Consider the following 12442-nt stretch of genomic DNA (forward strand, 5'->3'; position numbering starts at 1 on the left):
TGATTGGCCCCAGAATCTGTTCCATGAAACTCCCCTTAAAACACTCTATGAATTCCTCTTCCAGGTTTCCATATTTTCAAATTTCCTTGCCACATACAGTGGTTATTTGACCCATCGAGTCTATGACAGCTCTCAGAGCTATCCCATAAATCCAACTAATTTCTCTGAGACCTATTCTTTCTCTTAGGACCCTCAACTTCCCCATCAGCCATCTACACTAAGAGGTAATTTACGGTGGCTAATTAGCCTACTGGCCAGCATGCTTTTGGAATATGTGAGGAAACCAGAGAACCTAAGGGCAACCCACACAGTCACAGGAAGAACATACACACTCCACACAGGCAACACTGGAGGTCAGGACTGAACCTGTGTCATTGGAGCTGTGCGGCAGCAGCACTACCCACTGTGCCACTGCACATTTGTCCATCTAATTTTTCTAGTGTATGTGTCTGGGTTAGTATCCCCCCCTCCCCCACCTCCATACTTTTCTGGCACGCTCCCATTATTTCTTCCTTGATTTCAGACATGAAGTCTGAGAACATGGATATCGTGGAGAGATGGAGCTGGGTGTTGGCAGCACTAATGGGGATAGTGACACTTTGGGCCACAGTTGGACACTGAAGTTGAAATGGCCATGGATAGAAATGTCAATAGGAACAAAACAGGAGAGATGAATCACTTGTTTTATACAATTGTCCAGTGTCCGAGGGGTTGGCAAATTGTGCAACAGACAGAAATTAACTTCTCTCTCTATTTTAGCGTAAGAAAAATAAAGCATCTGCCTCATCAGCTGAGAAGTCTTTGAAAGCATCTGCCCATCATGGTAAGTTCAGGATCTGAATGCATGCAGCAGTTACAAGATGATATGTGGATTTATTTCTATGGCAATCATTTTATAAAATGGATATTTGTCTGTCTGGCTTAGCTCAGCTCAGCTCAGCATTTACCAATGTATTGAACAATAATGGTAAGTGGAAAGTTTGAACATTGGCTCTGTTAGTTCAGAGCCTTGGAATCCTAAACATCACAGGTTTACTTCTCAGCCTGGACTAAGTTGGTCAATTCTAACTACACTGGAGGAACTACACAGTTGTCCAAATTGCACCTGAACTAAGCAGTTTAAAAATTCTGAAAGGATGCCGAGCCCATTGCACTTTGTAGAGGAGGTGGAAAGGGTTCGAAATAGAAGGAGTTAACCGGACAAACAAAAGAATGCCTATAATAATCAATCTATAGCAGGCCATTTCAGCATGTTGTAAGACCTAAATCAATCCTAGTTTCGTCTTGGGCAAGGTGAGTGGGAATGGAAATGGGAAGGGCTTTGGGGAAGATGCTACCTCTTTTGGTTATTTTGTCATTGTCACTTTAGCACTTCTTTTTTCACTACTTCAGATTTGCACTATTACCTTTGCATCATTCTGCTGTGTTGTGCTCGTCATTGCATTTATCGTTGTATTTATTAATACCATGCATATTGTTTACTCTGTGAGCTTCATGCAAGCAAGGAATTTCATTGCACCCTGGTGTATATAAATCTAATCTAATAGTGTAGGGATTGGACTAGCCTTAGTGATTAAGGATTAAATCATTTTTATGATTAGAGATGATACAACGATGCAGTGAATTACAAAATAAAAATGGATTTAAGACTCTAGTGGTAGTAGCTCCTTGTAGCAGTTTTGGAGATTGTATAAATGCAAGTTGGAGGAGCATATAGCAAAGGCAGAGTGATTTTAAATGGTGAATTTTGACTATCATTTAGATTGGGATAAACAGATTAGCTCATGTCAGAAATATAATATTTTTAAGTGTGCTCAAGAAAGTTAAAGGATATATGTTTAAAATTTACGTTAAAGGAAATTGAAACATTGGGATCCCACCTCACCTCCACAACAGTGAGAGGCAAAGAACTCACTAAAGCGCTGGGATTCCCAGCACAACTTAAAATGGGCAGAGACCTAGAATCCATGTCCCCTTCCTCTGAGCCTGCAGGATGTTTCTGTGGGTGACGAGTTTCGGGAGCATAATCTCATTGATTTGGAACTGAAATAAGGAGCAAGTTCTTTACTCAGAGGTTTGTGAGTTGTTAGAATTTTACCTTCCTAGAAGGCAGTGGATTTTTCGTCAAAGGTGAGATTGATAGAAATTTAAACACTAAGGGAACGAAGTGACACAGGGACTGAGCATGAAAGATGATTTGAGTTAGAAATGATCTTATTGAGTGGCAGAACAGGCTTGAAGGGCTGCATGATGTAACTGTATTTGTTATGTTATTTTGCAACTGCTGATCTTCCAGACATCCACCATATTTTAATCCTAACAATTGTTACTGATTTGCACAGATCAGAATAAATCTGCAGCTTCAACAAAAGCAGTTCAGAAGGAAGAAGAGCTAAGCCGGAATGCATCACCGTCGCTGGCTCCTGTGGAATCCATAGCACCATCTGGAGATTCAGTGAGTGAAATAAGTGAACAAGGTGAGACTGGTTTTATTTGTCTGCTTGGGTTTTTTCCTGCATTTGGTAACACACTGGTTTTCATAGTGGAGACACAAGAGATGCTGGGAATCTGGAGCAACACACAAAATGCAGGAGGAACTCAGCGGGTCAGGCAGCATCTATGGAGGGAAATGGGCAATCGCCATTTCGGGTCAAGGCCCTTCATCTGGACTGGAGAGAAAGAGGGGAGATAGCCGGTATAAAAAGGTAGGGGGGGTAGGGTTGGAGCAAGAGCTGGCAGGTGATGGGTAGATCCAGGTGAGAAGAGGTTGATAGGCAGGTTTTCATAGTGGGGTAGGATTTCAGTTCTAACTGCCAGCAGCTATTGAAAGAAGGAAGAAGTGACATACATAATCTAAACCAAACAGTTACTGCTTGAGACTTCCATAAGTAGCTAAATCTAGTGAGGAGAGCAGTTACAGAAGTCATTAGAGATATTCCTAGGGCTAAGAATGTACTCAAACCCACTTGGGGAGCAGCAGATGTTTTAAATATAGGGAGACAGTATCAGTAAGAAGATCCCACTGCAATGTGCAAGGTGCTGGACCACCAGCGCTTCGTGTGTTGCTCCAGATTCTAGCATCTGCAGTCTCTTGTGGCCCCACTGCACTGTGGGCCTTATTGTCCTGTTTGATCATTTCGGCACAAATGTAAAGGTAAACATAAAATACCAGTTCCCCCTTTATACCTTTAAAATTACTGAACAAATTTTTCTCCTGGGAGTGACGTTAAAGGTGATATATTGATCGGTACAGCAAATATTGATTACCTGCACAGTACAGAGTAACAGGGAAAAGCATACAGCCTCTGGGAACCTTTCCACTATTCAGCTGGATCTTGGTTGATCAGTATATCAACCATTCATCCGCTTTTGTTCCATATCCCTTGATCCCCACGCTTAATGCTTAATAAAAGTCTTGTTCTTGAAAGCTTAATTGATCCAGCATCCACACCCTCTTGTGGAAAGGATTTCAGATTTACTCTTTGCAAAGGTGTGTCCAGGTTTCACCCTTCAGTGACCTCTGGAAAGATTTAAAATGGTGCTTCTGTGATATGGATTCCCCTCATCATCAAGGCCCCTACTGAGAACCTAATTAGATTAGACCTAATCCAATCAAAAGCCAAGTTTATGAAATCTGGCCTCCATATACTGATGTTATTATTGTGAATTTGTAGTATTACTCTTGCCAAGATCAGTATATTTTCCCTAATAGAAAATACATAGACTAGGCTTCCTCTGGTAACTTCAAAAGTGAGGGCATTACTTGTTGTGATGCTGAGAAAAGACTGAGTTAGCTCACCCATGCATCCACTGCTTGTGCCCAGCTACAGACAATCTGCTGGAAGAACTCAACACATCGAGCAGCATCTGTTGGAGGAAAGGGATTGTTGACATTTCTGGTCGAAAGCCTGCACCAGGACATAATTCCTTTCCTCCCACAGATGCTGCTCGACCTGCTGAGTTCCTCCAGCATCTTGTTTTTTGCTCTGGATTCTAGCATCGGCATTCTCTTGTGTCTCACTTGTACTCAGGTAGCTGACTTAGTTAATAAGATAAGATATCTTTATTAGTCACATGTACATCGAAACACACAGTGAAATGCATCTTTTGCGTAGAGTGTTCTGGGGGCAGCCCACAAGTGTCGCCACGCTTCCGGCGCCAACATAGCACGGCCACAACTTCCTAACCCGTACGTCTTTGGAATGTGGGAGGAAACCGGAGCACCCGGAGGAAACCCACGCAGTCACGGGGAGAACGTACAAACTCCTTGTGAGAAGGATGCTGATGTGTGTTGAATAACTTCCCAGTGCATGTCAGTGTCTTCAGGAGGTCAATGGGAAAGAGATGGCTTAATGACAAATGATGCAAAAGCACTGCAGTGAATGAGTCATCTGTCATTATTAAAACAGAAAATGCTGGAAACATTCAACAGGTCAGGCAGCATCTATACAAAGAGAAGCAGCGAACATTTCAGGCCTGAGAACTTCCACTCTTGATAACCCTGCATTGATGACTTCACAATCCTTTATCGCGAGCAGAATGTGCATTCACTTACACACACGATCACACTTACACACTCTTATTCTCAAACACTCACTTTCTCTCTTTGCCCCCTCCCATCAGGCAAAAGATTCAAAAGCCTAAAAGCACGTACCACCAGGCTCAAGGACAGCTTCTATCCTGCTGTTATAAGACTATTGACTAGTCCCAATACGATAAGATGGACTCTTAACCTCACAATCTACCTGGTTATGGCCCTGCACCTTATTGTCTGCCTGCACTGCATGTTCCCTGTAACTGTACCACTTTATTCTGCATTCTGTTATTGTTTTCCCCTAGTACTACCTTGATGCACTGATGTGATGAAATGATCTGTATGGATGGCATGCAAAACAAAGTTTTTAACTGTACTTTAGTACTTGTGACAATAATAAACCAATGTACCAATTTACCAATTTAAATACACACAGTCACTCTCATACACTCATAGACTTACTTACACACTGTCCTGTTGCCAGTTCAACAAGCAGCTCGACCCAGAGCAATAGGTTTAAGACAGGTTTAAATCTGTAAGCATTATAAGATACAATAGAAGGTGGTCAATCAATATAAAAGTCCTTGCACTGCTCTCACAGCTGTTAATCAGATTGTTACGAAGTATTTACTTCCTGGAATTAATCCTTATCTTCACAAGTAAATCTGTGATTTTATTTTTCTTTTCATTAAGGCAAAGCACCAGAAGTTTTGTTACCAGAGCCCAAGGTAGCAAAAGCTTTAGAAGAAAAGGTTCCAACTGTGAAGCCTTCCATACCAAAACCTGCGGTCAAGTCAGGGGCTGAGCTGGAGTTCTGGTTGAGTCAAATCTGTTTCTTCTTCATGAAGAGACTGTTTCCGGCCTTCGAGCATGCTGAAGTCTTGAAGGTGGAGGCAAAGAGAGACATAGTGAGACAGAATGAGCTGGCTCGCCAAGCAAGGATAGAGGCTGAAACAAGAGCAAGGTCTGTATCCCTGGATTTACTGGGAAATACTATATTAACCACAACAAGAGGACTCTACCCCTTACAGTGGGTGTGAGGTGGATTTACCTTGGCCTAATCTAAATCAAAGTTTTTACAATGTTGATATCCTCATACCCTGAGGCTTGTCTAAGAGTCTGATTACAAGCATCAAGGGAGATCGTTTGTTCCTGATGATGCATTTGTCATATGTGTGTGAAATAGCCTTGTGGTTGTATTACTGGACTGGTAATCTAAAGGACATCAAGTTCTCATTCACACCTTGCCTTGGTGGTATTTGAACTCCAGAGTAAGGTTAAAAGGTCTGTATCCAAAGGGGAAAGTTGTGAAATAAAATTCATTAAATTGATGACTATGGACTGGCACCAAAAGGACGTAAAAATAGAATCAGGAGCAGGCCATTTGGTTCTCAACCTGCTACATCACTTGATAGAATTATGGCTGATTTTTAACGTCAGAGCCACTTTCTTGCATATGCATAACTCCATATCCCTTGATTCCCTGAATGACTAAGGATCTTTCAATCTTGAAGATCTGTTCTAAACACCCAGCTGGTTCAACGTTAGCCTTCAGAGAAAGGAATTGCTGCCTTTCCTGGTCTAAGATACGTCTCCAATCCCACACTGATGTAGTTACCATCCACGGGAAAGGACACTGAACAATGAATACTAGACTTGCCAAGAACAAATTAAACATTCACAAATCTGATGGCAGAATATTGTATTAATGGTAGGACCCTTGGCAGTGTGGAGGATCAGAGGGGTCTTGGGGTCCGAGACCATAGGACACTCAAAGCAGCTGCACAGGTTGACTCTGTGGTTAAGAAGGCATGTGGTGTATTGTCCTTCTTCAATCGTGGAATTGAATTTAGGAGCCAAGAGGTAATATTGCAGCTATGTAGGACTCTGGTCAGACCCCACTTGGAGTACTGTGCTCAGTTCTGGTCACCTCACTACAGGAAGGATGTGGAAGCCATAGAAAGGGTGCAGAGGAGATATACAAGGATGTTGCCTGGACTGGGGAGCATGCCTTATGAAAACAGGTTGAGTGAACTTGGAGGGACGGAGGATGAGAGGTGACCTGATAGAGGTGCATAAGATGATAAGAAGCATTGATCGTGTGGATAGTCAGAGGCTTTTTCCCAGGGCTGAAATGGTGGCCACAAGAGGACATAGGTTTAAGGTGCTGGGGAGTAGGTACAGAGATGTCAGGGGTAAGTTTTTACTCAAGACAGTGGCGAGTGCATGGAATGGGCTGCCGGCAATGGTGGTGGAGGCGGATATGATAGGGTCTTTTAAGAGACTTCTGGATAGGTGCATGGAGCTTAGAAAAATAGAGCGCTATGGGTAAGCCTAGTAATTTCTAAGGTAGAGGCATGTTTGGCACAACTTTGTGGGCTGAAGGGCCTGTATTATGCTGCAGGTTTTCTATGTTTTATGTTCTATTATGTTGGCTGCCTTAATGAGGGGTGCTCTTCCACTACCTAACATTGAGCTCACAATAACACCAGACCGTGCAAAGGGGTGAAAAATTCTCTTCAATCTTGGTTTATTCTTCTGGAAATAACCTTCCAAGTAGTCTCCCATCCAATTTTGTTTAATTCAACCCAAAATTTTCACATCCACTACTCAACCCATTCTTTGATTCAATTACAGCTGTTAGACCTGTAGGAAATTTGTCTTTTATCACATTGACTGTCTATCTCCACATTTCACTGTCATGATTTGAATGATATAATGTTTTAAATCCACTGTTAGTGTACCATTTCTACTTCTCTGAGGATATCTTAGTTGCCTCCTTTCAAGCCTGAAAAGGCTAGGCTTATCCAATCTTTCTACATAATCTTTGTCCTTTGAAGCAGGGTTTTCGTAATCCCTTCCATTTGTTGTGTTACTGTGCTCTAGAAATTAGAACAAGAGGGATGCTACAAAAAGATTGCATTTGACTATATGTTGAATGTTTTGAGACTAAACATGTTAGTCCTCTGAAAATGATATTGGCAGCTGGATTATTTTACTCATTCATGACTCATCCATTGGAGTTTTTTTCTCTGTTATTCTATGAAATAATTTTAAACTCTTGCATTTACATAGTGTGTATATTTATAACACTGGAAATTTACCACACTGGAAGAGGTCATTTGGTTCATTGCCTCAGTTTCAGGCCTTACTAGCAGCATCAAAATCCAGCTGATGGGGTATCATACCAGTGGTATCAAAATCTAGCCCCACTTTTTCCCAGAAGACCAGTCGGTTCCCATGTTTCAGGTGTTTAGCTGATTTGCCATTAACAGGTACAGTGGTTTTTGCCTCAACCAGTGCCTTCCTCAGTCAAGCAGTATTTTGTAAGGACATATGTCAAAATCACTTACGGCACACTCTTGTGTTACTGACTCGCCAACCAGAGGAAATATTCTTTCCTTATTTATCCTATCAAAATGTTATTAAAGCTACTAATACAACTCCTCTTAACTGTCTCAGTTTCATTGGGAATTGTCTCAGGATCTTGTCTCTCTCCTCATAACTAGAGATTTTATCCTTGGTTTCACCCTGTTGTGTCAGCTCTCTATGCAGTCTGTGTCATTAATGTATTTTCTCTGAAGGCCTTGCTCAAACCCTTCTCACTCTTTCAATTTTGATCTAACAATTGCTTTGGACAATTACCTTGATACTCGATGTGCTAAGGAAGAGAATTCCAAACATTCAGAGTCTCTCATTCCTAAATGACTGACTTGTTATTGCTGGTCCTACGCATCCACTTCTAGACTCTGCAGCAGAAGAAACAGCTTTGTAGAATTGTGGTGAGCTATTGGATTTTGAAATTTGGCAATAACTGATGCTTGCATACCTGCCTAAACTTCCTTCATGCTGCTCAAACCTTGTGGTTTGTTGTGATGTAATTACAGGGTGAAAGAGAAAGTTACAAAATGCAGCCCAGAGAATGAATTGTCATTGAATGCAGAGAATACTGGATCACAAAGTGATGAAGAAGATAAAAATTCTGCTCCAATGCACAAGGACAGTCTTTCTGCAACGTCCACCAAGAAAAACAGTGCAACCAAAAAGAAGAAAAAATCCATGTGAACTAGTTCCTCACTATAAACTGGGAGCAATTTTAATAAACCACAAGACTATTTGTATTAATCCAATAATTTTTGCACTCTCACAGAAATGTAAAATTGGATATTAAGAAAAACCTTTGCAATGTTTCTGTTTAAATGTAAGTCATAACCGGGGCTGATGCACAAGAAGATATATGGAATATATGTTCTATTTAATAACTGTTCCAGAGTCCCTCCATGGCCATGCCCCCTGGTATCTCAGTAGTCATTTCCAGCCCTCCAAATTCTCTGTGCTCCTCCAATTATACCATTGTTCAGTCTTGCCACTGCTAGTGGCCGTGACCTTGGCTGCCTGGACTGCAAGATCTTGTTTTCACGCTCTGCATCTCTGCACCTTTTCTTCTTCCTTTAAGATGTTCCTTAAAACTTATCCCTTGACCAAGCTTTTGTTTACTATTTTAATATCACCTGTATCCCTCAGAGTAAAATAATAACACCTATGAAGTTCTAAGGATGATTTGCTACATTAAAGATGCTATTTCAATGCACAGTGTTGTGTTAAGTAAATTTCAATTATTTGGATTCATTGGAATGTCAACAATGCAAAATAGCTATTTGAGGTTTGTGAATTTAGATACCATCCAAGCCTCGCCTTATCCTTTCTCAAAAGCCCAGTGTGTTCCACTAGTTTCAGATTTTTGCCTAACTTGCCAATAAAAGGTGCAGTCTCTTCCTCAACGAATGAGAAAGACAGCACGAAGTCAGTGTCCGAACCAACGGGTGATTTATTGAAGCTGGTGCACACCAGGTTAAAGGCGAGGTCTAAAGGTCAGCACAACATTGTGGGCCGAAGGTCCTGTAATGTGCTGTACTTTCTATGATTCTATGAACACCAGGAGAGCAGCCAAAGCTGATCTGCCTGGGCATGATTTTTACACTTCTCTGCACACATGATAACACAGAAAAGTTTTGATTATAGAATAAAACACTTAATTATCAGTAAATCTAAATTAGTTAACAGTAAATCTAAGTTTTGGTTACAGCAAATAGTGCTATAAGAATTATCAAGCTTACGTACCTCGAGTGCAGTTACAGCTGCATCCCGTCTCTCTCTACTGTTAAACTTTATCAGCACTTCCCTGTTACCACATCAGCACAAGCTACATCCTATTTCGTGTTAGTAACCCTCTCTTTTCCACAACAGGCTGTGACAGTAATCAAGCATTACTTTTGTCTAGACGTACATTAAAACCTCACAATCGCCTAGGGAAAAGCCAAAATGAATTATCCAATCAACATTCCTGGCTAAAGATAGTTACAAGTGCTTCAATTTTGTCTGTTATTCATGCTACACTCTGTTACACACTCCAGTGTTGGATCTCACCTCCAATAAGTGTCCTGCAGAACGGGGAATCATTCAATCTAAGCTGCCTCCATTCCAGACCCAACCTCACTCCTTCACTCAATGAGCTGCAGTGTGCCAACAGTGCTTATGTAGAATATCTGTTGCTCCAGGTTCCAGCATCTGCAGTCTCGTGTGCCTCAGCTCTCTGAGTTGGATGTATTTTGAAGAAGAGCAGGGCGGAGTTCTCCCCTGTGTCCTGGTCAACATTTAACCCTCAATCAACACTGCTAACTTGGGACAGATTGATCTTTGTTGTGTTCTCTGCAGGGTTCTGCTGCCCATTTGCCGCCTCTGTCCGGAGTCCCTTCAGCTTTCGTGTCTGTGCAACTGTAGCACTGAAGTTGGAGACAGACAGTCTAACCTCCTGTTCTGCAGCTGGACTCCACTAGGTTGAACTGAGCTGAGAGGCTTAATGACTCTGCATCCAGCCCGTTGATTAGAGAGGGTTCACCAATCTTCATTAAAGGGTAAGTTTAGCTTTTTTTTAATGTTTATTTTTCTTTATTTTGTTATACATTTATGTTTTAATTATAGATTAGACACTAATCCCACGTGCCTGCGTTTGGCCAAAATCCCTCTAAACCTTTCCAATCCATGGACCTGTCCAAGTGTGTTTAAACTGTTGTAATTCTACCTGCCTCTACCGCTTCCTCTGGCAGCTTGTTCCATGTACCCACCACCCTCTGTGTGAAAAACTTGCCCCTCAGGTCTCTTTTAAATCTTTCCCCTCTCACTTTAAACCTATGTCCTCTAGTTTTAGACTCCCCTACCCTGGGGAAAAGGCTGTGACCTTCCACCTTATCTACGCCCCTTGTGATTTCTAATGTGTTTTAGGTCAGCCCTTAGCCTCCTTTGCTCCAGGGAAAACAGCCCCAGGCTCTCCAGCCTCTCCTTATAACTCAATCCCTCCAGTCCTGGTAATATTCTCGTAAATCTTTTCTGTACCCTTTCCAGTTTAATGACATCCTTCCAACAGCAGGGTGACATTAATACATCTTCAATGTGTGCCAGACACTCTTTGATACAATTTAAGGTGGTTCACAGGACCCATATGTCGAAGGACAAGTCAGCCCGTTTTTATCACTGCATAAATCCTATATGTGACAGATGTAATTCAGAGGTGGCTTCCCTGACACATATGTTTTGGTCCTGTCCTCTTTTGGAAAAATACTGGATGGACATTTTTAACATTATTTCAACTGTATTGAATATTGATTTACAACCTCACCCAATCACTCCAATTTTTGGGTTACCAGTGATGGAATCTGGCCACCTATCTGCTGCTGCTTGTCGTATGATTGCCTTTGTTACATTAATGGCCAAGCGATCCATTTTGTTTAAATGGAAGGATCCAATACCCCCCACCACTTTTCAATGGTTTTCTCAAACTATAAGCATGTTTAAACTTAGAAAAAATTAGGAGTGGCACTGTTGATTCTTCGCTTAAATTTGAGGAAGTTTGGAGTCCATTTATTCAATATTTTCATATGATATAGATCCCTTTTCAATAATCTTTGAACTTAGAGGAATGGGGCTGACAACATAATATTGCTCTTTGTTCATCGAGAAATATCAGTCCAGTTTTCTTTTTCTTTTGAAATTTTTTTTTAGTTTGTTTCATTTTATTACTTACAATTTTTTTTCAAGTTGGGTTTTTTATATAATAAATCTTTTTCTTTCTCCTTTTGATTTTTTTTGTAATATATTCGTTTACCAAGAAACCGTGGGGCCTAGAATTTATTTTTTATTCTTTATGACTATATATGTCATGATTGTCCTCCTGATCTCTTTGTATTACGTATATAATTACCGATGTTATATGTTCAAATCTGTATTAATTTGAAATTAATAAAAAGATTTAAAAAGAAAGCAGGGTGACCAGAACCGTAGGCAGTACTCCAAATGTGACCTTACCAAAGCCTTGTACAATTAACAGTACTATAATGTGTTCATAACTAAATTTATTATCTTTTTATTAATTCAATCCATTTTAACTGTTTTTAATGTCCCTCAATATTAAAATCAGTGAAAGATACCAGAGGCTGTCAGGGGATTCTGGCGTAGGGGTGCTTTAGGTTCCACCGTCTGAGGCCTGGGGGCCACTTGCAGCCTTCTCTGCCTCACGGAAAGGCTACAGAATGAAATGGCCCCCGTAAAGCACTGCGATCTTGCTCGGAGCAGTGGGGGTAAGTGCGGGTGGTGGGTTGAATGGAACATGGTCCAGCTCATTAGCTGATCACTGTCACACACTTTTGGAATCTTGCTGTGTGCAGCATAGCTTCCCTGCTTCTCACATTACAACACTGACTATCCTTCAGTACAATGCTTCACTGGTTGTAAAGCACTTTGGGACTTGTTGAAGGGGATGCGAAAGGTTCCTGTCTGCCAATATGTTCAATCCCAATTAAACATGACATTTAGAACTTGTAGAACAACATCTGTCGTCAAAAGTCCCCACCG

At 41.2% G+C, this 12442-nt stretch overlaps 1 protein-coding gene across 1 annotated transcript in view; it reads left to right on the plus strand.

Annotated features, from left to right (window-relative positions):
- The window catches only part of rsph10b (radial spoke head 10 homolog B), a 43676-nt gene extending 34572 nt beyond the window's left edge, over positions 1 to 9104 (plus strand). Inside the window, exons 17-20 of the mRNA XM_052021229.1 lie at positions 760 to 823; positions 2343 to 2477; positions 5228 to 5498; positions 8422 to 9104. Of these exons, the coding sequence (XP_051877189.1) occupies positions 760 to 823; positions 2343 to 2477; positions 5228 to 5498; positions 8422 to 8599 (648 nt within the window). The 3' untranslated portion in view covers positions 8600 to 9104. The remainder of the gene's footprint in view (positions 1 to 759; positions 824 to 2342; positions 2478 to 5227; positions 5499 to 8421) is intronic.
- Positions 9105 to 12442: the final 3338 nt, after the last annotated feature.

This window comes from Pristis pectinata, chromosome 8, assembly GCF_009764475.1.
Source record: "Pristis pectinata isolate sPriPec2 chromosome 8, sPriPec2.1.pri, whole genome shotgun sequence".
Taxonomy (NCBI): domain Eukaryota; kingdom Metazoa; phylum Chordata; class Chondrichthyes; order Rhinopristiformes; family Pristidae; genus Pristis; species Pristis pectinata.